The sequence below is a fragment of the Pelobates fuscus genome, chromosome 5 (genome assembly GCF_036172605.1).
Source record: "Pelobates fuscus isolate aPelFus1 chromosome 5, aPelFus1.pri, whole genome shotgun sequence".
Classification (NCBI taxonomy): domain Eukaryota; kingdom Metazoa; phylum Chordata; class Amphibia; order Anura; family Pelobatidae; genus Pelobates; species Pelobates fuscus.
This window is the reverse complement of record NC_086321.1, coordinates 272,477,806-272,505,422: the sequence shown is the minus strand read 5'-3', so window position 1 is coordinate 272,505,422 and position 27,617 is coordinate 272,477,806. Positions and strand designations below refer to the sequence as shown.

Genomic DNA, 27,617 nt, shown 5'->3' with positions numbered 1-27,617 from the left:
AACCGAGACCAGCTTGCTGTCGATTTGTCTAGGACATTAGCTAATTAGGTTACTGGGAAGAACACATCTTCCTCTGTTACCTTATCTGCACCCTCTTACTTACGGCACAGTACTCATTACATTAAGTGATTATTTGTTCATCATTAGATAGCAGTTCATTCAATTCATATGCCTTTTAATGTCTGGTTGAATTGCCCATCTGGAGCACTGGCAATAGACGTATAAAAGGGAGTGCTTTGAGAAACTGATGTTGGCTCTTGTTTTCTTGAGTTATATAGCACTAGGTTGACATCTGTTACATTTTTCGAAATACCATACAGTGGGTTAATTGCACAAAGACTTTAAAAATATCAGGTTTACAAGAAAGACTTAAACAGGCGGTAGGGAGACTTATTCATTGACGCATAGTGATTGGCTGGCTCTAAAGCTTTGTGGCAAGTCAGTCTTCTGTTTTGTGCTTACCAGGGGCCAAAACTTGGTTGCCATTTTTAATATGGGGTTAGTATAGTACTAAACACTGACTCGTAGTGAACTGAATAGTAAAATGTAGGCAAAAAAAGCGGATTTGGAAAAATTCTTCAACTTAGCTATTATCATACCTTGGCTATAGTAGCCTAATATTTGCAATTACATTTTTGCTTCACTACAATTCAGGATTTGGCAGATAAACCCTTATGTTTCTATTTATGTACCCTGTCTGTATGTATTACCTAAAATATATAAATAGCAATATAAAAAAAAAAATGTAGAAAAAAAAAATATATATATTTTTTTAAATGGTGCCTGTTTTAATCTGATGAGCATTGAAGATGTATAATGCGCATGCATTGTAACTGCCATGCATTCAAACTTCCCCATAGGAAAGCATCGACTCAGGGATTGGGGAAAAACATTTAAATGAGTTTAATTCTCAAACTGATAGGATGCTGAGTCTTGAGCAGTAGTTACGATTGGATGAATATTTTTTCTGACGAGAATTTCATTGACAAGTCTCCAGGGACATAAGCGGGAGCATTCAGAGATTTGGGTAATTGAAAATACAAGTCAATGCCTACAGCCTTGGCCTTAAAAGAAAGACAATAGGCACGGCAGCAAATCAACAACCTCTTGTAGTGGCACAAAGCCAGGTAGTATTTTCGGTACATATTAATCCATGCCATCCAAAGGCAGTGGGGGCGTGTTTCATACGTTCCATACCAGTTTCCAGGCCACTTTTTTGTGTTTACAATCAACTGTGTCTTCCTCAACTGCTCCAATGCTGTGCATCTTCTCTTACAATGGATCATTGATCTGTGAGTAAAAAACAGGTGTCCACTGTCAGAGCCTTAACATATCCTCTAGCTTTGGAAGACTTGAACATTATTCCTAAAGGTTCTTCATCTGGTGAACGCTCTTCTAAAGAGGCGTCATGGTAGTCTTGAAAGAGCGCAGTCTGTGCAGTTCACGGAGCAGCGCTGCACAATTTTTAGAAACTGCTACGAAATTGCTTTGCCACTGCTTTCACCTGCTAATTCCATGGCTTTACATTTCTATCTACTAAAGTATACATTCTCAGTGCTCAAGTGTGGTGAGATCTGCTCAGGTTCAGTGGCTAGCTCAACCCCTTGCGTTTTCTACAATTTTAGATTACATAGTTACATAGCTGAAAAGAGACTTGCATCCATCAACTTCAGCCTTCCTCACATTAGTTTTTTTGCTGTTGATCCAAAAGAAGTAAAAAAAAACAAAAAAAAAAAACAGTTTGAAGCACTTCAAATTTTGCAACAAGCTAGGAAAAAAAATCCTTCTTGACCGCACAATGGCAGTCAGATTTATCCTTGGATCAAGCAGTTATTACCCTACATTGAATGATTATATCCTTGAATATTCTGTTTTTGCAAGTATGCATCTAGTAGCTGTTTGAACATCTGTATGGACTCTGATAAAACCACTTCTACAGGCAGAGAATTCCACATCCTTATTGTTCTTACAGTAAAAAAACCTTTCCTTTGCCTTAGACAAAATCTTCTTTCTTCCAGTCTAAACGCATGACCTTGTATCCTATGTAAAGTCCGGTTTGTGAATAGATTTCCACACAATGGTTTGTATTGGCCCCGAATATATTTGTATAATGTTATCATACCACCTCTCAGGCGACAATTTTCTGAACTAAATAGGTTTAAATTTGTTAACCTTTCTTCATAGCTCATATGTTCCATTCCTTTTATTAATTTTGTAGCCCGCCTCTGCACTTTTTCTAGTGCCATAATATCCTTCTTTAGAACAGGTGCCCAAAATTGCACAGCATATTCAATATGTGGTCTTACCAGGGATTTATAAAGAGGCAAAATTATATTCTCATTCCAAGAATGAATGCCCTTTTTCATGCATGACAATACCTTACTGGCCTTAGCCACTGCTGATTGACATTGCACATTGTTGCATAGCTTGTTGTCTATAACAATTCCCAAGTCCTGTTCGTGTATTGTTATCCCTAATTCGCTTCCATTAAGGGTATATGTTGCTTGAGCCTGAGCGGACATTTCTTTATGACTTGTCTGGTACACCATGAAACGAGAGTGAGGTTAACTTGTTTATTTTGATAAAACAGTGCAAGAGAGTGGTGTGTTTGGGAACAGTAGAAATGTATTTATTTGTAAGCGTGATTTTTGGTTGGGGGGTGCAACAAATCAATGGCCATCACACTTCTCTACTTTTACACATTTGAGGAGAGACCAAACCGCTACCACTCTGAATTAAGGTTTCTATCTGCTGCGAGAGCTGGTAGGAGAATATTTTCATAATGTCAAACTGAATCACCAACACAGTGCTATATCCTAGCTGTTCTCTCATTGTCTGGTTTCCTGGTTGCAAGATAAATAGGAAGCCTGTCAGTATCATGAAAACAGCTGTGATCGGAAGCTAGGGCAGTGGGCATTGCTGAGGTCAGGTAAATACACTCTGATCCCAGCTCCATCTTCTAACTGATCACAACATATGGCAGTATGATAAAATACAATACTGACAGGCTGATGGTGTCTGTCATTAAGCTGATAGCACTATAACTTAATGAGTTCAGTGCTATCTGTGTATACTGCAGGACTGCATAAACGTCTGCATGTCAGTAAGTAAGAAGAGTTATCTGTTTATAGTTAACATGTTGGGATCTCTGGCAGTCCAGCAGGAGAGTGGGTGGTGCAAATCTCAGCAAGTGCTAAATCACTGCTTATCTTTAATATTACCCCTTACATAATTATTAACCTTTGATGGGTTACATTTTTCCCACCAATTAAGTGAAAACAAATCATACTAAGGTACATTGATATCGGAGATGTTTGTTGCATCAATAATCTTCCTGGAAAAGGGTCAAGCCCAACCACTGAAGGGGCCATCTGGCTGCAGAGAGTCGCTCACGTTATGCTGCCTGAGGATGAGGGACACCCGGGAACTAAATTGAGATGATGTGACGGGACCCGAAACAGAGACTGTCCTGCCAAAATCGTGACTCATGGGGAGCCTGGAAAGTAAGCACTCAGGAAAAGTATTTTTAAAAAGAGGAAAGGAGCAGGGGCTAACTGGCTTTTCAATCCTGGTGACTAAACCCTGCAAGATGCATCTAATTTGGCTAATATCTCCAGCATTAGTTCTGCCAAAATCTGGAGCAATTTGTGTTGCCTGTATTCAAAAGGGCACTCGAACTTCCCCTTCTTCACAAAGAACTTCAAAAACTTCCCTTACTTGTTTTAAGTTAGGTCCCCACTGATTTTTTGGTTGGATATAGCTTATCAGTTTAACTCGAGGGACGCAGAGAAATATGGCCGCTTTTGACCAGAAATAGATTTATTTTGTGACTACAGTGAGAAAATAGATTTTTTTTTTATTATTACAACTGCATACTACCAGAATAAGATTTTTGTTAGAAAATCCACAAGCTCAATATTCTTGCAGCAAGTCAAGTTTTATTGATGTTTAAACCTAACCCCATAAAAATTAAGTTACAATTCTGAGTTTTATATGTGTGTATTACATATTCTATTAAGACAACAACATACCGCCATCAGCATTAGAAGAGCCACTGAATAAAATTTAGAAAAATTCTGAATTGCCAATGAACAAAAAAGACAAATCCTGAAATGAAAGTCCATTTTCCAATATTTTCTAGTGGTAAGAACGTATGTGGATACCTTGAAATTAGATCTACTCTCTTTCCTACCTCCAACATATGAGCTGCATATATTTATATGAAACTCTCTTAGTACAACAACAGTATATATTCATCCAGAGGCTACAAGTTTACACACACATTATGATTATAAAAAATATACACATAGACACCTGATACATACATATTAAGCAGTTTATCCATAAACAAAACATATGTTAACATGCAAATATTTGAAGGATCTAATTCCATAAAAAAAAGGATACTATGTTAAGTCCATTCGGTAAATGTGGGACAAAATCTGGGTGCTTTGCACAAGGAAAGGTTAACCTTCCAAATAATTGACTCCCCTACTGCTTCCATCGTTCTGGGTTTTCCCTGGTTAGTTAAACACAACCCGGTACTTGATTGGGGTTGTTTAGATGTACTCTCCTGGGGGGAATCTTGTCAACGAGACTGTATGGCCCATGTACGTCCTGTTTTTTACTCAACGTGCCCACGGCTAAACCACTTTCTGTTTCTGTCCCTTCTGTGTATGCAGACCTTGCATTGGTTTTTGAAAAAGGGGAGGCAGATAAGCTGCCTCCACACTGTGACTATGACTGTGCCATAAACCTGTTACCGGATACTATGCCTCCTAGGGGTAAGGTCTACCCTCTTTCTGAGAAAGAAAACCAGGTCATGGAGGAGTACATACGGGAATCCTTAAGTAAAGGTTTTATTAGAAGGTCCTCCTCTCCTGCTGTTGCCGGTTTCTTTTTTGTGGCTAAGTAGGAGGGCGATTTGAGGCCATGTATAGACTACAGGGCTCTAAACACTATAACGATTAAAAATGCCTATCCGATCCCTCTCATCACTGAGTTGTTTGATCATGTTAAAGGTTCTAGATATTTTACTAAACTAGACCTCAGGGTGGCTTATAACCTGGTTCGTATAAAGGAGAATGATGAATGGAAAACGGCGTTCAATACACGTAGTGGGCATTACGAGTATCTAGTCATGCCTTTTGGATTGTGTAATGCTCCTGCTGTATTTCCGGATCTCATAAACTATGTCCTTAGAGATCTACTGCATGTCTGTGCCGTAGTCTACCTTGATGACATACTTGTATATTCTCCAGATCTGAAGTCACACCATACTCATGTAAGGATGGTGCTTAAGAGGTTGTTGCAGAACGGTCTTTATTGTAACTTAGAGAAATGCTTATTCGACCAAACTTCTGTACAATTCCTAGGGTATGTCATTTCTGAACAAGGATTCAGCATGGATCCTTCTAAATTGGAAGCTATACTGTCTTGGCCCCTTCCCCAAGGACTTAAGGCAATACAGCGGTTTATAGGGTTTGCCAATTATTATAGGAAATTTGTTAAAAACGTTTCATCCATCATTTCCCCTATCACTAAACTGACTAAAAAAGGTTTACACCCCAGGGTTTGGACTCCTAAAGCTATTGAGGCCTTCAAGACTCTTAAAAAGGCATTTGCCACTGCCCCTGTGTTACACCATCCTGATCCTTCCCTTCCCTTTGTAATGGAAGTAGACGCTTCTGAATCAGGTATAGGAGCAGTGTTGTCACAAAGACAATCGTATGACGAACCCCTCCTTCCCTGTTGTTACTTTTCTAAACGGTTGTCTGAGTCTGAAAAGAATTACGACGTCGGGAACAGGGAATTATTAGCTACAGTGATGGCTTTTAAAGAATGGAGGTACTTATTAGAAGGAGCTTGACACAAAATCCTGGTTATAACTGATCATAAGAATCTATCCTATATCGCAGATGCTAAAAGGTTGTCCTCTCGTCAGGCTAGATGGTCTTTATTTCTCTCACGCTTTCAGTACATCATCACTTACAGGCCTGGATATCGCAATGTCAAGGCTGATGCTATCTCCCGACAGTACGAACCTTTAGATTTGATTGCCTCCACTCCTGAGCCCATTGTGCCTACATTTAATATAATAGCTGCTACCCGTTTGGTTATTTCGTCTCTTTTCCTTGATGGTATCAAGACATACCAATCCCAAGCACCCTCTGAGACTCCTGTTGGTAAGCAATACGTGAAAGTGAGAGACAGAACATTTTTATTAGCTTTATTTCACACCGCCAAAACTGCTGGTCATCCAGGGGTTACCAAGACATACAAGGGTCTCCATCAACTGTTTTGGTGGCCCTCACTCAAAAAAGACGTGGTAGATTATGTGCAGGCTTGCCGTGTCTGCACACAGTGTAAGTCCCCTAATGTTAAACCCCTAGGACTCCTTATGCCCCTATCTGTACCCAAGAAACCATGGACACACTTATCCATGGACTTTATTGTGGACCTTCCTTCATCTGATGGACAGACAGTGATTTTGACTGTAACTGATAGGTTCTCCAAAATGGCACACTTTATTCCACTTAAAAAGCTACCTTCTGCGGTTCAGTTGGCTCAGGTGTTTGCCAAAGAAGTGTTCCACTTGCATGGTATACCACAAGATATCGTATCCGACAGGGGCCCTCAATTGTCTCTCGGTTTTGGAGGGGCTTTTGTGCTGAGATGGGGGTCTCCTTGTCGTTTACTTCCTCCTATCATCCACAATCTAATGGAGCTGCCGAACGGGCAAATCAGTCCGTGGAGTTATATTTACGCTGCTTCACGAATGCACACCAGGACAACTGGTCTCATCTCCTTCCCTGGGCTGAATTTGCCAGGAACACTGTGATTTTTTATTATAATGGCGTAAGTCCTTTTATGGTGGCTTATGGGTTCCAACCCTCTGTCCTTCCCGGTGTGTTCTCCGACAAGGCTTTGGACGAGCATCTCGCCTCCTTACGGAAGATGTGGGATCAGGTCCATGCTGCTCTTTCTCGTGCTGCAGTTGCTCAGAAGAGGTTCGCTGATCGCCGCAGGTGTGCGGCTCCTTCTTATGCTCCGGGTGATAGGGTTTGGTTGTCCTCTAGGAATCTCCGCCTCAGGGTTCTCTCGATGAAATTTGCGCCCAGGTTCCTTGGCCCCTGTAAGGTATTGCGTAGGATTAATCCCGTGTCCTACTCCCTGGCATTGCCTCCTTCCATGCGTATACCCAACTCTTTTCACACCTCCCTTTTGAAGCCCTTGCTCTGTAATCGGTTCTCTGGGTCTCTCAGGCGTTCCAATGCCCTCCGCGCGGTCTTTAGTAACGTGTACGAGGTGGCTGCTCTCCTTGATTCTCGTTTCTCTCAAGGTCGGTTGCAGTATCTGGTTGATTGGAAGGGTTACGCCCTGAGGAGCGGTCTTGGGTTTTTGTCTCTGATTTGGACGTGCCCTCTTTGATCCGCTCCTTTCATGCACGGTTTCCTTTGAAGCCTTCGGCTTGCCTCTGGGCGGTCCTCGAGGGGGGGTTATGTCAGGGCTCCGCGGGCGGCTGTGAGGGGAGGCTGCAATCCTCTCGCAGCACTCACCCTCGGTCCGTCTCTGCCCGTGGTCCCCTCTCCCCTTACCTGTCAGCGAGCGGCGTCCTCTCTTCTTGACCCTCCGCTCGCGTCCTCCTCCCCTCCTCCCAGCGGCAGCATGTATAACGCTGCACGCTGGGAGCGGGCACAAATATCTGAACGCTGGGGTCACTCCCGGCGTTAAAGCTACAGCACAATAATCACAGTGGGAGGTATAGATATCCCCCACGTGTGATTGTTAATTCTGATTGGAAGTTATCCAATCAGAATTAAGCACAGGATTTAAATACTTACCTTTCCTGTCTCTCAGTGCCCTGTTGTGGTCTTTGATACCTGTATTGCTTTTTGCTTGTGTGTCTCTCTGGTTACCGTATATTTGGCTTGTTATTCCGATTCTCCTGCTTTCTCCATTCCTTTGACCTCGGCTTGTTTCTCGTTTTCCTGTTTTCTGGCTCCCTTTACTTGCCTTGTCTCCTGACTATTCTTAGTGTGCTTAACCCGGCCATTCTAAGGACCGGTACTGCACCCTTTACTATCTGTGACCTGTTAGCGTGTTAGGTTCCCGAATCGTGACACCATGTACCCGACTTTAGCTAGTTCTCATTTTTGCTGTCTCTACGTTACCCAGACCTTGGCTTGTATTTCGACTATGCTTTACTAGGTCTAACGTTAAGTGCAGCGACTCTAAGACCCAGTAATACTTTTATTTTCCTTTGTCCATTCCTTGCTACCCTAAACTCTGTGTGTTAGGGTTATACTTCGCGACACACAGGCAATGAGTTGTGCTTTGTTTCCTCTAGGCATGATGCCTTGAATTTGGGCAACACTGTTCAATCTTCGTTTCATCACACCTGAGAATCTTGTTTCTTACAGTCTGAGAGTTCTTTAGGTTTGCTTTTTTGTGAATGTTTTTGCTGTGTCATTATGGTGTATTGAGTGTAGATTGATGTGAAAAATGTATTTAAACAATTGTGGCATAAGGCTGCAAAATAAAACAATATTTATGCAAGGACTGCTGATGTTTATTAAAATTCTGTTTATTTTAAATGACTGATATCAGCTGATAAAAGACATGGTGACACTATCAGTGTTTGTCAATCATTATGTCATCTGACAGTACATAAAGGTCCTTAATTATCTTCACTACTCCTGCCATGGCAGAATGTCTATGCAACCAAAAAATGGACAATGGCTCATAAAACAGACATTAAAATTACATTTATTTGAAAGGCATCTGGTTTAAATATATACTTTAAGCCTTGATTACATTAACTTTGCCCTTCTTTAGGATCTTGTTTTGTTTTTTGACAATTATTTATAATTTTTCAAACTTTTCTGTTTCAAAGGCAGTATCAATCAGTCCATTCAATATAACCTGGTTTGAAATGTATGTACTTCACACACTGCCCCCCTTACACACGCAGACACAGCAACCCTCACACACAGAGAGCACCCTTCACACACACACACTGCCCCCTCACACACACTGCACCCCTCACATAGTGCACTCCACACACACTGCCCCCTCTCACACACAATGCACCCCTCACATAGTGCACTCCACACACACACTGCCCTCCTGACACACAGCACCCTTCATACACACACTGACCCCCCACACATGCACACAGCACCCTTCACACGCACACAGCACCCTCCACACACACAGCACCCTTCTCACACACACTGCACCCTTCCCACATACACACTGCACCCTTCACACATACTCCCATCCTTACACCAAGCACCCTCCACATACCCACAGCAACCCTCACACACACAGAGCACCCTTCACACACACATACAGCACCCCTCACACTCACAGCATAACTCATGCACACAGCACCCTTCACACACACACTGCACCTTTTACACACAATGCCCCCTCACACACACTACACCCTTCAAACACACACACACACATGCACTCTTTACAGACACACCCTTTACACACCCTTTACACTCTGCACCCCTCACCCACACACTGCACTCTTCACACACAGCACCACTTACACACACACACTGCACCCCTCACACACACACTGCACTCTTCACACACAGCACCACTTACACACACACACTGCACCCCTCACACACACAGACACACGTAGCACCTCACAGACAGTTAGTCCCTCTTTTTCTGGGTCAATTACATCCAACCTGTGCTCAAGAAGGAGGGATATTTCTCTCCTTCCTGGAGAGAGCCAAGCTGCTGTAGCATGCATGTTCTCTAAGTGATGATAGCCACTGTATTTATACAACAGTTTTACTTATCCCATGTGATGAGTGGTGGTGGATACACTACTTATCCCACAAACACCTGATGGCATACCTCTCAACTTCCGCATCCTGAGAATTGGGATGCAGGTGGGTGGAGGTTAAGTGGAGGATCAGTTACGCAATTGTGTGACTAGCTCTGCCCCTAAAGGGGCGGGCCCTTCAGAAGAGGGCGGGTTAGTCTAAGTTAGTGGCAGGTCAGTCTGGAGTGAATGCACGGGCTGGCCTGGCTGCCTGTCCTTAGTTCAGGCCAGTTCATCCTTGCAGGGTCTTAGTGCCCTGGACATAGCACAAGTGTGTCTTATGATGCGCTCATGCTATGCTTGTTAGAGACAGTTCCCTGGTGTCCTCAAAAGTGGGACACCAATGGAACTAAAGCAGTACGGTAGGTCAGGACTGTAAAATCGTGACTGTCCTGCTGAAATCAGGACAGTTGTGAGGCATGTGATGGACAGGATTGTATGTAATAAAATCAGAAACCCAAATGTCTTCACTGATCTAAGTCTGGTTAACCCAGGACTGTGATCATTGGCTGGGAGTAATCAGCTGATAGTCCTGTGTGGCCCTTATTAGCTTGGTCGAGCTGCAGCCACCTGTGGGACCCATGTAAGCTGTCAAAGGTTTAACACATTACTGTGGGAGGAGGTGGTTTAATGGTTATGGTGCTTCAAGCTGACCTTTAACTCTTGTATCTGAATATCATTCTGAATAACATATATTGAAAAATGTATAATAGAGTTTAGCTTTCTACTTCAGAAAACAAATCATACAAAGACTGTTATTTTTCTTTAAACAATTGAGCAGTATAAGGGTTTCTGAGGAGTTGAAGCAATCAGCAGTCAGTGAGGCCATAATAAGCACTGGATAAGAGTTTTACTATTCGAAGACTTGGTAAGTGTCTAATGGAGCAGGGAACACTGCAGCCTTAGAGATGTATTTAAGGTGGACGTCAGAGCTGAACACAGGATAGACTCAGGTCTTTAGCAGAGTGTGGGGGCCTGGACGGGACATACTTGTGTAGTAGTGGGGATGGATAGGTAGGTAGGAGCAGGTTATATGTTACAGCTGCAGAAACCCCTCTGGTGGCTGTCTTAGTGATGTCTACTAGAGGCATGTTAACCCTGCAATAAAAACATTGCTCTTTCTGCAAAACAGTAATGTTGTCTGCTGCAGGGTTAAAGAGACAGGGACATGGCACCCTGACGACTTTATTGAGATGGGTCTGGGTGCCTATAGAATGCCTTTAATTATTTCATTTTGGTTTTGCCTGCAATGCTAAATAAATCTAATGTATTCAATTAGCTAGTGACTAGAAAAAGTATATATGTAAATATGCTTCTACTAAGCACGAGAGATATGTGTCCTTAAACCACTTTTGTCATAACGGTGTGGAGATGGTTTACAATAAAGGTTATTCTTTCTTCATTGACACTTCAACAATAACACTACATGATGTATGCCTTAGAATGCAATGCAGTTTAATAGGAACCTTTTTGCATGAGAAGTAAAGTCTGCCATCTGGTGGTGTTTACATGTATTTCTGTGTTAATGACAATTTCCCAGGTGAATGAAGATACTCAAACAGCGGAGTCCAATATTTAACTGGGCATCAAAAAAGTACCTGAAATGCAAAGTTATTCCACAAATTACACGTATGGCTTGTGTCTAGATGCTGCAAATCTATTTTAAACGTAACTATTGGTGTGAAGTTGAACTTCACAGAAAGTTATATTCATGCTGTATGTTAAACATTGATTTGAGCAAAAGCCTAAAGTAATTAAACAACGCAAACTGAAAATGTGTTCACCTTTGTTGTAGTAGGGGCAAGCATTTTAGACAGCATTTAACACTAGTTCAAAACTTACAAAATTAATCCAAGCAAAGTTTAAAGGGACACTATAGTCACCCAGACCACTTCAGCTCAATGAAGTGGTCTGGGTGCCAAGTCCCCCAGGTTTTAACCCTTCAGATGGAAACATAGCAGTTTCAGAGAAACAGCAGTTTCAAACATAGCAGTTTCATAAAAACTGCTATGTTTACATTGCAGGGTTAATTCAGCCTCTAGTGGCTGTCTCCCTGAGCCGCTAGAGGCGCTACTGCGACGCTCAATGCGAAACTCGCATTCAGCGTGCAGAACGTCCATAGGAAAGCATTGAGTAATACTTTCCTATGGGCGGTTTGAATGCGCGCACGGCTCTTGCCACGCATGCGCATTCGGCTCCACGCAGGAGCTGACGTTAGAGGGGGAGGAGAGATCACCAGCGCCGAGGCGCTGGATTAAGGTAATTTTTACCCCTTCGGTCCAGCGGGAGGGTGGCCCTGAGTGTGTTTGAGGGGGGGGCGGGACCTAAGGACTATATAGTGCCTGGAAAACGAGTTTGTTTTCCTGGCACTATAGTGGTCTTTTAACTAGCTGTGACTTAAATATTAGTGTCTAATAAAGGGGGCAGAAGGGTTTTGTGCAGTCTCTGTAGAATTCATTAATAGGCCTCAGCAATGGGCCATCCTTGTCCACATTATTTGGGGTAAACCAGTAGCTGTCGTGGTTATGGTGCTTGGAGTGTTTCTTTTAAAATGCCACTTTTCTATACGCACTGACTTCTTCTTCTATATATGTACTTTTGGGTTAGCCATATTAGTCCAGTAGGCAAGGTGCCAAAATACCAGAGTATTGCAGTATGCAATTATACCTTTTATTGGACTAACATAATACTTAGAAGTTACGTTTTCAAGCGTTCTCTGTCTCAGGTCTGAAGCAATACAGCTACAGGTTCATCCAAAATAATGTGTGAAAGGATGGCCCAATGCGGAGGCCTATTAATGCAAGTATATAAATATAATTTTAACACTAAGACTAATTGCTTAATATACAATTTTTCTGATGTTACCCACATGGTTTTAATAGTATAGTATCCTTTTATTTTATATACTATTTGTTATACAGTGTTGATATTTCTTGTTCTGTTACTAAGCATGTCTCATTATGTAACCCTGTCTGTAATAGAATTTCAATGACATTATTGTTTATGCAGTGAAATGTCAAACTAATATCACATAAATAAAGAATGTGGCATTATGAACATGAGCGGTATGTAAATAACAAATAGCAGCTATAAAGTGTATGGACTAGTGGTGCAGGCAAAGGAAAGAGTTGAAAAATATATGTATGAAATGAAAATAACAATGGCACATATTGTCAGGCTGCAGGAATAGTCACATCAAGGCAAAATTCAAAGACATTAATAGAAGCTCTATTTATAATGAAAATTAATATGCATAACTTTTCAAAGGAAAAAATATTCAATCATTTCTGTGCATCTGTGTGACAAGTGATGACACTATAATTACTTTGAAAAACACAAAAGGAATTATCATTTGTATGTAGCTTTTGGTTTAGAAAATAAATTGCCAGATGATATAGAGCACGTTATTTTTTTTTTTTATATAAATAGGTTAAAAATAAAACAACAAATAATGTCATTGGGGTGGGGGTAACCAATTAATTCCCTTTTCTGCCCCCATTCTTTATCATCTATCTGAATAATTTCTCCTTAACTTTTACCGTCTCTACTACAGACATGTATCACTGTTATTACTGTCTGTAATGGTCTACTCGGCCAAATTGCAATTGTAAAGGAACACTATAGGGTCAGGAACACAAACACGTATTCCTGACCCTATAGTGTTAAAACCACCATCTAGCATCCTTGGCCGCCCGTTTCCCCCCTAAATATATAGCAAACTATTACCTTTATTGCAGTCTGTTGCTGCTGCTGGCTCTGCCCCGATCTGCCTGATTGGCTGACATCATCAGAAGTGTTGAACAAAACCTATCACAATGCTTTCCTATAGGATTGGCTGAGATTGTCAAGGAGGCAGATCAGGGGCAGAGCCAGCAAAAGACAAACACAGCCCTGGCCAGTCAGCATCTCCTCATAGAGATGCATTGAACGAGGAAAGTTCAGTGTCTCCATGTTGTGGTGACTATAGTGTCCCTTTAAACAATTTTATTAACGATATTATCACAAAAAAATGACGAACAAAAAAATGACATAAGATGCAGCTTGAGTTGTGAAGCTTTACAGCTATAGCGATCATAGTATAGTACTGCAACCTCACAAATATGACAATGTTATCAGGTTTTTTCAAATACCTTCAAAGTGCTTCATTAATATGTAACACGTGGGAGTTACATAGAAGCACATATTATTAATGTTTACTTCCACATCATTTACTTCCACATCATTACCCACGGTAAATGACAGCAGTCTGTGTGCGTTAGCCCTCACCGAGCAAATCAACGTACAGAAAACAAATGGCCGTGGCACAACATGCCTTCTGATAAACTGCTTCAGTGGTACATAGAAAATACTCCTTTGCTCCTTTAAGCTACCTTACATCAGCTACAAAAGACAGCAAATCATCACAGATCATATAATATGTTAACGGCCTCCAGACAAAATGTATCAAGCTAATAGATCTAAACGGAAGTGCAATAAAAAAAGCTCTCCAGAGACAAAAAAAAGAAATGCATGATCTTCTGATGAAGGAACACAGAGAGGAGGTTATGACACACCACTGAGAACATAAAACATACACGGTAAACCAATAACTAGCTAGGGTAATATAACAGGTGCAGCCAGACATATACATTATTTATTATTGTCTGTCAGCTCAATTCAATGCAGGTCTAGCGATTTTGTTACATGGTTAGAATTCTATGTCATGAGCGATGCCCAACTATAATCTTCATTAACTCCTTCACTACCAAGCATATTGTGTTTGAAAAAATATTAGCATGACATTTATGTAATGCAAGGGAATTAACAAGTAGCACATAAACATTTTTTTTTTCTTTTTTAAAAAGCTATGTGGGATACGGATTGCTTTTCACATACAATTAAAATTATATAAACGCATATGGTTTTTCTTTTTAATTTTTTTGTTCATCTTTTGTAGAAATTATTGGGGAATTAAAATCTTTAGACATTACTGTGTCCTTTATCTTTCACACGGCCTAAAATGGTAGTATAAAAGCAAAATTACAATTAAGTGTGACAAAAATAGATTAAAAAAATATATTTTTTTAAAAAACAATTATAGGTATCTGCAAGGACTCTAAAGAAATTACTAGCAGAACATGCAATTAAACTTTATATTTCAAACATAAAGGAACTTAAAAAGTGCTATTGCAATCTTCATCAGTCTCTGGAATACTGATATAATGCAGTCACTCATCCCATTCCCTGACCGCAGGAATGGTATTACCAATTGAAACTTCCTTTAATGTTTGGAAGGAGAGGGTGAGCTGTCATTCTCAGGACACTTGTAGGTATTAAATGAGCGACATGTTGCTTCTGGAGGAGAAATTTGTTCCTCTACGGACAGGTAATCATTACTGTAGTATAATTGAGAACGAGTGAGGCTTTATGGACTCAATTTTGTTATGCAAAGCACTTGAAAGTGAAAATGTTTATATTTGATGCTTGAAATTAATGAGTTAATGGGTAACTGAATAATTTACAGATTTCAGAGTTTGGCAATAGTCAAGGAAGGACACAACCGTAAGTATATATCAGGCATTGGCAGCCTTTGGCACTCCAGATGTTTTGGACTACACCTCCCATGATGCTTTGCCAGCAATATGGGTGTAAGAGCATTATGGGGTGCCGAAGATTGCCTAACCCTGATATATATATATACACACACACACGTACCAGGTGAATTATTTGATAGTATACGTTCCATTGTAAATGATCTTCAGTGAACAATAAACAAAGTATAAAGTGTAAATGTAAATATGCAGCTTGGAACTTTTGGAGCGACCTTCAGGAAAAGAAACAGATGCAATATTAAAGCAGCTCTGTCACTTTTGAGAATTTCATAAAGATATAATCTTTGCTAAATAATTATATTGACAGCATTGGAATTTCCTTGAAATTCAAACACAATCAAAAATACAGTTTAACACAAGTATGAACTAGTTTGTCTTATGGCCAAGTCCAAGCTTGACAAAAGGCTGAGCTTCTACTGTTACAACCTTTTGTCAAATCTCAGTGGGAATAAAAAGCCTCTTTCTTTGTCCTTGGTTTCATTGTCTTTCATGTTTTACACTCGGGCATGTGAGCAGATAAATAATCCGGAGCTGAAGACGGAACCCAACTGCAAGTGGGTTAGTATATATCTCCTTCTAGCTTCTACAATGGGCTGCATCCCACCAAGCCAATATTTCATCTTTGGATTCTTTAAAAAAAAATATCCGTAAAAGTGACAGAGCAACTTTAATAAAAAAATGTTTTTGTTTAAATGCCCAGTTTAGTTTTTATTTCTTTATAGTTTAATAGGAGAGATCACGTATCACTCAAAGGGTTAATAATTCAATAGATTAATTCCAATATTTGCTGCAAAAGTATTGTATACTTCTTTACTGACAGTGAAAATCTAAAATTATAATGAATAATGAAATGTCCTTAAGGTTTGCCAGAAAATAACACCCCGATGATACATTCTATGAATATTTAAGAAAGATGAGTGAATGCTGTCAAGGAAACATCAAACATATTGAAAGCAACAGTTATAAATAGGTTTCAATAATTATAATAGCAGGGGGATGTTGACAATAGCAGCTGTTCATATGAAGAAATGTATTAGGGCCATAAAATGAAATTGTATGATAACTGCATCAGTATGGAATAATTATGATATTAGTTTTAGGTCACTTAAACTGTCAGTTTCTCGAATTCCTTTTTTTAGTTGAGTATATTTAAATGGAAATGGCCACATTTCTGATGAGAGTAACATAGGACTCCCAACGCTTGGTTTTCCATCAAACAATACCAACACTGGACGCTATGTATCAAAGATCGATGGGATGAGTTGGGGTAGGGAGGGGGTTGGGCCAGCATGGGGATGTTTTAAGATGTAAAAGAAGGATAGTTAGAGGCAAGGGACAGAGATGACAGACACAATGAATCATGGGACATTTGGAATTCACACTAGAACAACACATTGTTAAAATACACTTTTCTTTAGAATTTTTTTTTTGTACTCTAATATTGAATATATTTTTTTACTTACCAAAATTGCATATTTTTTCTATTAAAAAAAAAGTATATTGCCACATTTAATTTATGTTACACAGACTGTTATAGTTTTTTGTTTCCTAACGTACGTGCTGTTTTACCACTCAAGTATCTCATGTTCACAAATAAAGGATCACATCCATAAAATGCCAAGAATGGCAGATAAATATCACTATGCTGTAACAGATTGATTACTTTGAGAGTCACACATGAAGTCACATAATAAACGAACATATAATTAAATGTGTTAATAAACTGCTGATCAATGGCACACACAACATATGTTCTTAGAAAAGCGCATCATCAACAACGCTGAATAAATTCTCAAGATGCACAAACATATCATGACTCTGTGACCTCCACTGCTGTGTAATTATTTAGGATAAATATTCCACTATTTATATATTCTTATTTCCAATTTACATTTTAATGTTTTTAAATATTAAATTGCTGTTAAACCACAAATTTGAAACAGGATGCAACTGCATTTGTTAACAGGAAATAATTAACAAATTGATACATGTCTAAAGCTAGCTATCATATTAAAGGACCACTCTAGGCACCCAGACCACTTCAGCTTAATGAAGTGGTCTGGGTGCCAGGTCCTTCTAGGGTTAACCCATTTTTTCATAAACATAGCAGTTTCAGAGAAACTGCTATGTTTGTGAATGGGTTAAGCCTTCCCCTATTTCCTCTAGTGGCTGTCTCATTGACAGCCGCTAGAGGCGCTTGCGTGATTCTCACTGTGAAAATCACAGTGAGAGCACGCAAGCGTCCATAGGAAAGCATAATGAATGCTTTCCTATGTGACCGGCTGAATGCGCGCGCAGCTCTTGCCGCGCGTGCGCATTCAGCCGACGGGGAGGAGAAGAGGAGGATCGGAGGAGGAGAGCTCTCCGCCCACCGCTGGAAAAAGGTAAGTTTTAAACACTTTCCCCTTTCCAGAGCCGGGCGGGAGGGGGACCCTGAGGGTGGGGGCACCCTCAGGGCACTCTAGTGCCAGGAAAACGAGTATGTTTTCCTGGCACTAGAGTGGTCCTTTAAGTACTAAATAACTGTAGGGTCAGCCCACAAAGGTGCCTCATAGGACCATCTGGGAACTACCTACCGAACCAGGTTAGTACTTCAAGTCCGGCATTTCCTGTCAGTTGGGTGATTTAAAGAACCTTATATTAATACAAAACGCAAGCAGTCAATGGATAATTATAAAATAATAAAAGAAATGCCGAAAGGTGTCCCCAAGATCCTTGCTTAAAGAGACGCTATCATAACTAGAACAAGGACAGCTTAATGTAGTTGTTTTGGTGTCTATAGCTGTCCTTGCAGGCTGTTTAATGTAAACACTGCCTTTTCAGAGAAACATCACACATAGCACCGTGTGTATTATTTTAACTCACATTTTTAACTTTATCACCAGACCATTCCCAGATAAACTTGTGATGTAGATATGCTCATTATATCGTAACATTGTTACATGTTTCATTTCTATTTAGTTGTGGCCTCTATTAAAGTGGTACTTCAAACACAAAAACCACAACAGTTTATCTCCACTTCCTCTTTTGTCTTTTAAATACTTTTTAATTCTCCTGGTGCCCAAAGCCTACCCGTATGTCACTGATATGATGAGGAAATTTTACTGCCATGTGATCTGCTTAATCGAAGATGGAGCTAGCTAGAACAACACTAGGGACCCAGTATTAAGTGTAATGCAGCATAAAATGTGTTAGACTTTTTACAAATGGACTTTAGTGGTCCTTTTAACAAATTTGCATAACAAACAAAACATATTTTTCTACCAGTGTTGCATTGATACCACATATTCCTTTGCAAATCTATATGGATTAGCGTTAACTGGCTTATGTATCATTTGAACTTCGTGTTTCGGACCCAGACTTCGAATACTGAGTGCCAAGACTTGCAATTGTTATATATACTTGCCATTGCCATTGTTACACTATTGGTGGATGCAGTCTGTCTGCAACACCCCTTCAGTACAACCAAACTGAGGCAAGTTCCCTGTGCTACTGGTACACACAAGGAATGTCCAATAGCAGATTTATTAGGAGTAAACCGAGCAATATTTTCAGTTCAACAGCCTTTTTGCCGCCCAGACAAAGAGCTTCTGGCTTTCTGTCTGAAGTAGTGGAGGCAGGGAGCAGCGCCCGGTAAAACCCAGGTAAAAAGTCAAACCATTCAAAACGGTTTGATTACTTCCAATGCGGAGTGATAAAGCATTCCTGGCAACGTGCGCCTTTAAAAATCATAAATCATTAAGACACAATAATAGTGAAGAAAAAAAAAAAAAGAAATATTGGTCTGCCTATTTTTTTTAAAATCCTTTAACATTTTAAATATTTGTTAGATTTAATTTAATCACTCCAGCCTTTATATGCAACAACGAATATCTCTGCGGCCCCGCGAGCCGCAAGTTTGAGACATGCTTACTAAGGCAGAGTAGGCACCTGCAATGTAATGAGAGCAGGTGCCTACTCTGCTAACAATTTACCCGGCTGGGAGGAGAGGTCCCTGGCGGTAGCGTCAGTGTTGCGATGGCCACGGCTAGACAGTGGAGAACCTGGAGGTGCACAGAGACACGCAACACCACGTCACATTCCGAAATTACGTCCAAGTGCTCCACCTTCACATTTTCAAGGAGTAGGGGGAGGATCCGCTTTGGCACAGGGTGTGCGGACGGCGCCATTGGGGGTATTCCAGAGGCTGGACTCCAGTGTCGCATACTAGCAGCGGCAATGTGAGTGGATTCTGCTTGTTGGCTAATATTATTATTATTATTATTTTTATTTTTTTTAAACAAATAGAGGGGGGAGACTGGCATTTAGTATGGTGGGGGGAGGGACTGGGATTTAGTACAGAGGGGGACTGGGGTTTAGTAGAGGGGGGGCTGGGAATTAGTATAGAGGGGGGGGAGTGGGATTTAGTACAGGGGGGACTGGGGTTTAGGGTTTAGTAGAGGGGGGACTGGGGTGCGTTTCTTTTTTTTTATACTGTACTTTTCAAAACAAACCTACGTTTCTATGAAAATGTAAGTTTTTTTTTTGCAGCCCACATAAACTTAAACCTTGTTTATGTGGCCCGTGCTAGCCTTTGATTTTGACATGCTTGTTCTACAGCAAGGATTTTGCTACATTAATAAGGCAGAATGAATATAGACAGCATTTAACACTAGTTCAAAACTTACAAGATTAATCCAAGCAAAGTTTAAAGGGACACTATAGTCACCCAGACCACTTCAGCTCAATGAAGTGGTCTAGGTGACAGGTCCCTCAGGTTTTAACCCTTCAGATGTAAACATAGCAGTTTCAGAGAAACTGCTATGTTTACATTGCAGGGTTAATCTAACCTCTAGTGGCTGTCTTCCGGACAGCTGCTAGAGGCGCATCTGCGACGCTGGATGTGAAATCCGCATCCAGTGTGCAGAACGTCAATAGGAAAGCATTGAGAAATGCTTTCCTATGCACTGTTTGAATGCGCGTGCAGCACTTGCAGCACATGCGCATCTGCTTCGGCGGGGAAGGACAGGTCACCAGAGCCGAGGGAGCCCTGCACTGGATTAAGATAAGTAGCTGAAGGGGTTTTAACCCCTTCAGCGCCAAGGGAGGGGGACCCTGAGGGTGGGGGGACCCTTAGGGCACTATAGTGTCAAGAAAAAGGGTTTGTTTTCCTGACACTATAGTGATCCGTTAATATATAATTGGATGTTTTTTTAAAAACAAACATTAACATTTTTTTTTTATATAATTCTTTATTTTTGGTGCATGTTGCATAGTACATAACATTCGCGTTTGCCACTTCTATGTGCTCAAGTATGAACATTTAAACATCGGGCATGGCATTCAATAAATCTGCACATTTTTTTAAGATAGTGGTCTGTGTGGTCATAACGGGGTGACCTTTGTGTTCGTACTATGCCTCCATGTCATCTTACACCCGCACGAGAGAGGCGACAGAACCTCAACCACACTAGACCCCCGACATGCATGTCAGGTATGCAATGCGCTCTATAAAAGGAAACATACCACTGCACCCCCACCTAATGCCCAGGGTACAGGGTTAGAAACCACAGGGACACAAACGGGTGAAAATCACAGTGAGAAGCGCGGAAGCGCCTCTAGCGGCTGTCAATGAGACAGCCACTAGAGACTGGATTAACCCTATTATAAACATAGCAGTTTCTCTACTGCTATGTTTATAGAAGAAAGGGTTAATCCTAGCTGGACCAGGCACCCAGACCACTTCATTAAGCTGAAGTGGTCTGGGTGCCTATAGTGGTCCTTTACCAGCTTATTGGCAGCAATTATCAAATAGTAGTTTGTAACTTAGTGAAGGGATATATATGTATATAATACAATACAATATATACACATTGTATTAAACACTCCCAATTTGGAATGACCCTGCCATCACTGTTTACAGTATTAATATTTCATTTCAAAGACAAATAAAGGTCTTTTACCAGATTTGAATAAAAAAAATACACTGTATACATGCTGCCACAACCTCCAACAACAGAGAAATATATATATATTCACCCCCTTTGGCAGATACTCCTGTAAAGCAACAGTTAAAATCACAGAGGAAATAATGCCCCCCTTCTTGCAGTAAAGCAGCATGTATTGTCAATGTGTTTGAATTGTTCTCTTTGTTTCGGTTATTCACTTTATATCTGTATCAAAACCAAATTCCAGATGGGCTTTAAAAAAGTTTAATATTCATTATTCAGATTCCTAGCAGAAAACACCCCCACTATTATAGACATTTTTGTAAGGTTTCTCATATATCTAGATTTGATTATAGCAGGTAAATGAAAATAAAAAGAACAAAAAAAATTCTTAAAACAGCTAAACAACAGAAAGAGTAAATAAATTCTCAACTAATTGTTGGGTAATTAATATGTGAAGCAAACGATCTAAAAGTGGAAAAAACAAACAAAACAAACATTCTTAAAACCAACAGAATGTTTTTTGCTAATGACTCCAGTTTTAGTTGTTTGTTCTGTACATAACTCACTATGTATGTCAATTTATATAAATAGAGAATCACATATACAGTGCTATTTAACCCATCTCTTAATGTATCAATGGATCACTGCTACCAACCATATGTAAAAACGATTTCTTCCTTACAATCGGTTCAATTCGTTTTTACACAAAATGTCAATGCAAAAACGTGGAGCAATCACCATGGAAACCCAAGGAATGTCCATACTGACTGCTCCACAGCATAATCTTTGTCACTGAACTGCTCATTCTATAAATCCTCATTAGCTGATCATACCTGGGATGGACTGTGCTGATTGCTCACAGCTAATGTTGGGGATGGAATTTGGCTGCTGCTGACTGGAACTAACTTCAGGTTCGGCACTTATTGATGGAGAGAGTGCTACATCACAGGGCAACACAGGCTTCAGTACAGGTGGAAGAAGTTCTTCTGAAAGCTCTATTTTCTCCTGACCAGGCAACTGAAGTGCTGATAAAGGTATATTAATTGGTTGGTTTGGATTTCCAGTGGACGTGCTGACTGGCATTTGATGTCCTATTTGTTGGTTAATGAGTGAATTATTAGAAGGTGGTTTACTCTGGAGAGCCAAGGTGGGTCTCAGAGACTTTTGGGGTGGCTGCCTTGGTAAAACCAATGGAGAAGATGCTACAGGTTGCATATCCAGCTCATTGCTTAGTGATGGTGGTACAATGTTTGGAGGTTTGGATGGTCCTACAAAAGGGGGTGTTGAATGTGTCTGATTCTTCGGCTTAGACATCTGTGTAAGAGATATTGTAGGACCATTAACCCCACCTGTGAGTTCTGCATTAGCAACAATGTAATAATCTTCGGGATTCTCCTGTTTAATCTTTTTTACAATTACATCATTACTGTCTTCATCTACAATATGTGGTTGAGATCCAGAAAGGGAAGAGGTAAGATCACTACCAGGCCTCTTGCGGGTAATGTTAGGAGACTGCCTGGCTTGGCGTTCAAAATCACTGTCCTCATCAGTTCCTGAAGATTCACACACCATGTCAAACAAGTTACTTTCATCTTCATATTCTTCTACTGCATCGTCCAGCTCTGATGGTTCACTACAATAGGAAAAATCACAAGAGTCCCTTGTTATGTTGCAGTCAAGTTTTGATTTAGCAGACCGTCCAGGGAACCTGTCCAATGGACTAGTTTGAGTTTCTGATGGAACACCAAGTATACTTGGGCTGTCAGAGTTGAAACTTCTACTGTCCTGGAAACAAACTCTCTCCTGGGGTCCAGCCCTACAGGTTGTTGTTAATGGCCAGTGGTATGCATGTCCAGCACTGCATCCCCACATAGCTGTCAAAGTGCCATGTGATCCCTCTGAGAGCAGGTGCTTCAAGTTTGGAATAAGGTTACAGATTGTCCCATGACTATGGGCCCAGCTCACTAACTTAGAGAGGTTTTCTGAGGAGGTATGAAGGCAGTCTTCCATTTTTTGTGATCAAGAGCTCCTTGCCTACAAAACAAAAACAGATAAGTCTTAGTCCAGTCTACAATCACAGCTTAGTCATTCTCATTCAATATAACGAATAAATAAAAAGGCAAGGCATACACTTTGCACCTAAAATAGCAAACATTTGTCTTTGTAAATTTCCTCCATAAGGAATATTAATGAATAAAATAAAAGACTAATAAGTATTAAAACAAAATGTCCATGTTTCACAATTGTTTTTTATGAATAAAAATTACCACATTCACAATACGGTAAAAAACACACCAGTAAAAATGATTGTTAAAGTGGTACAAAGCACGATTGTGATCACGGAGTAAGCAGCAAAAAGCTAATTTTACAAGTCTAATTCTAGATTGTGTATACCTATGATGCATAAAAATGCTACACATAGATCTCAGAATCCATTTTTTTTACTATTTATTTGCTTTTTGAATACATTTATTTTAAATATAAATATTAATATACCTGATTTATCACATTTATTCAATATATATATATATTCTCCTTCTGATTGCACAGTCTACTTGAATTGAGGTTAAGTAAAAAAAAAAAGGGACAAAGAAGAGGAAACAGAGGACAAAGAAATAAAGATGATAAAGGGCACAATGGTGTTTGATTGTGGTAACAAAGTTTTAAGTTCCACTTACATATGTTGTAAATAAAAATAGAAAATCCAAAAATAAATTGTAGCAGTGAGAGGTTTGTACAAATCTGAACTGTGTATTAATGATAAAAAAAATTTAAATTGAATTCGTAACTGAAAAATATATATATATCAAAAAACAAAACAAAACAAAAAAAACTACAAGCTTTATTAGAGAACATAATACAAATATGGTACATAATTATGCTACCTAAAAGAACATTCACAATTCTCCCCTAAGAATATCATCTCTGACAAATGCCTTTGAACAAGAAGTTTACGAAATTACAATAAAATCACACACTAGAATACAGGTAAGAACTGCATAAATTCGAAGTGCCATGGAGTTGTGTCAAAATACCATTCTACCAGAATGGAATACATGGGTTTCCAGGGTGGATGGGCTTAAAGTGATGCATAGAGAGAGGTGAAATGGCAAAAAATTAGTTAGAACTAAGACACGGTCAAAGTAATACACAAGCCAAGAAGGTCAAGATGACCAGAGAAAACAAGAGGTACCCAGGTCAATTACCAAAAAATATAAATGTCAGAACACCACAACTATTGGGAATGTCAGAACACCACAACAGTGCAAAGATCTGAGTGAAGGGTTTGTATGCACATTATTCCTGATTATCCAGAATGCATGCGTTACTTTGGTGCGCAGAAATGTCAACCAATTCATGCATGTCCTCTTGGAAATAAATGGACACAGTGTTATGGGTTAGAACTGTCACCAAAAGAGCACAAAGCACCGGAGGATACATCATGGCAGTGTACACTGAAGGCAGCCTGAGTTAACTCTACAATAAGGAGACATAGATATTGTTACAGGACATTTAGATTAGGATACATGTAGAATAACTATGAGTAAGAAGATGCAGGTACCAACGTAGTGTCCTACAATTTGAATTAGTTATTGTTTCATTTTGCTTTGAGTAAATGCCATTGACGCATTTACTGGGTTGTTGTCTGCTGCAGAGTTCACTGTAAAACACATTCGCTTCCGCTTCACAGCTGGGTCATTTGCTCTGCCCACTTTCCATGATCGGATGTGTGCATAAATGATGGGCATCACCTTCTCAAGATGCTGTATGCAGAACACACATAGAACCATGGGAGCAAGTTTCATTTACATTAAATGCCAGGTCATGCCTTGCATTCCATATAAGCAATACAAAAAAAATACAAAAAATAATCAAGAATACCTATGAAGAATGTTGTGAGCTTTAAGGGGAATAGAATTTTATCCTTTAAAAAGAGATTCAGAATAGTTTTTTTTTCAGTTAATATAATTACAAATAGGCAAATATATGGATCAATAGAAAGACACTTGGGATCTTTAACACTTCCATGTACTAAACTAACACTGAAAGCACCATAACCACTACACTTATGATGGATATGCTGCCAGCAGTGTCCTGACTGCTGCCCATAGTAAGATGTCAAACCTTTATAGCACAATTTAAAAATTTACCAGGGTCGCACCCCATGTCCACAACACAACCCATTTATTTCAGAAAGAGTGGCCAAGTATTTCATTATAGCAAAGCAGGACTGCAATCGTTGGTTATGTGTAACATTATAGATATTTAGATATAGTAGTCTGGATTTTTTGTGATTTGATCATCTTGATTGTTGGACATCCGGCACAATATTCCAACATTGTGCAACAGAGTAAGATCTCCCTCTCATAAGCACTAATTCAGGTTTGCTTCCTTCTTAACACTTTTTAAGAGTCTAATTAGAACCAGACAAGGACCTCCAGCTTAGTATCTCTCATGCTGAGGCCTTTATATATTCTCAGGAATCATAATAAACATAGAAACATAGAATGTGAGGACAAATAAGAACCATTCGGCTCATCAAGTCTGCCCAATTTTCTAAATACTTTAAATTAGTCCCTGGCCTTATATTATATCTAGGATAGCCTTATGCCTATCCGACGCAGGCTTAACTCACTCACTGTGTTGACAACTTCAGCTGGAAGGCTATTCCATGCATCCACTACCCTAGTAATACTCCTGATTATTATTTTTAAACCTTTGCCTTCTAATTTAAGACTATGTCCTCTTGTTGTGGTAGTTTTCCTTCTGTAACCCCTTCCCGACCCTGGACATACCAGGAACGTCCAACAAAAAATGGTCGTTAACGACCTTGGACGTGCCTGGTACGTGCGCGGCAAATCGGAGCCCAGTACTTACTTGGACTGGTGATCCTGGCCGGGGGGGGGGGGGATAGCCCAAGAACCCAGCAGTCCCCCTGCAGCAGCTCTGACCTCTCCGGCACTCTAGGGCCATGTGATCACCATGATATCTTATAAAATAATTAAAGCATTGATAATATATTATACATATATAATGCATATATAATGCGTATGTATGATTTTATTATAAGTGTACTTTGAGATATATACACATATATCTCAAAATACACTTATAATGTAATCATATACATGCATTATATATGTATAATATATTGTAAAATGCTTTAATTATTTATTTATTTATTGTGAAATCTCTTTTTATCGAGTTTTTGTAGATATGGAGACAAAAGAGTTGTAGGCACACAGGCCCCACCACATACATACATGCAGATAATACACAGATATACAGCTTGCACGGATCCATTTGCGTTATCAGGTGTTGTATAATTGCGGGCGGTGGTACAAATTATAGAGCCTTCCCCAATGATAGCTCATGTCTATATCTGCCTGTGGTTCCATAAGGTGTCCTGTGTCAGTTGTGAAAGTCAGTCCTTCCCACTTCCATGTCAATGTAGTAAGGTCTGCGAGAGAGGACAGCGAAGAAAGAAAGTCGCAAGAGATAAGTAAGTAAAGAGAAAAGGAGCAGAGAAGGTCCCCTACAGGCCTCCTTGTCTCCCATCTGTGTAATCATTAAAAATCTGAAATATGTACTAACATATGAAACAGCGCATGCATCACAACAAAGTATCGTTCCTAAAATGGTTATTATGAAAATTATGAAACGGTTATTACATGTTACACATGTGGCTTCCTGGACAATCTAGTATTGTTTTCCCACCACAACCTTATGATTAAGTAAACCGCAGTGGCTAACAAGTTGTTCCCGGTTCATAGTTGGTACATAGTGAAGCATGGTGCGCCAAGCACACGCCAGCAGTAGCACCTGCCAGATTTTTCCCTTTGCCAATTAGGCTGATATACAGGTGATACTCGTAAAATTAGAATATCGTGCAAAAGTTCATTTATTTCAGTAATGCAACGTAAATAGGGAAGCTAATATATGAGATAGACGCATTACATATAAAGCAAGATAGTTCAAGCTGTGATTTGTCATAAGTGCGATGATTATGGCTTACAGCTCAGTAAATCTCAGTAAATTAGAATATTACATGCAATCAATAATCAGTGTACATTGAACAATATCGAACCTCTGAAAAGTATAAGCATGCATATGGACTCAGTACTTGGTTTGGGCCCTTTTTGCAGCAATTACTGCCTCAATGCGGCGTGGCATGGAAGCTATCAGCCTATGGCACTGCTGAGGTGTTATGGAAGACCAGGATGCTTCAATAGCGGCCTTCAGCTC

General features: G+C 39.9%; 1 protein-coding gene across 2 annotated transcripts in view; it reads right to left on the bottom strand.

Moving 5' to 3' along the window:
- The window catches only part of KIAA1958 (KIAA1958 ortholog), a 117,356-nt gene that overhangs the window by 38,060 nt on the left and 51,679 nt on the right, over window positions 1-27,617 (bottom strand). For both annotated transcript variants that reach the window (XM_063455298.1, XM_063455297.1), the window contains exon 2: window positions 22,205-23,405. In XM_063455298.1, the coding sequence (XP_063311368.1) occupies window positions 22,205-23,381 (1,177 nt within the window). In that variant the 5' untranslated portion in view covers window positions 23,382-23,405. The remainder of the gene's footprint in view (window positions 1-22,204; window positions 23,406-27,617) is intronic.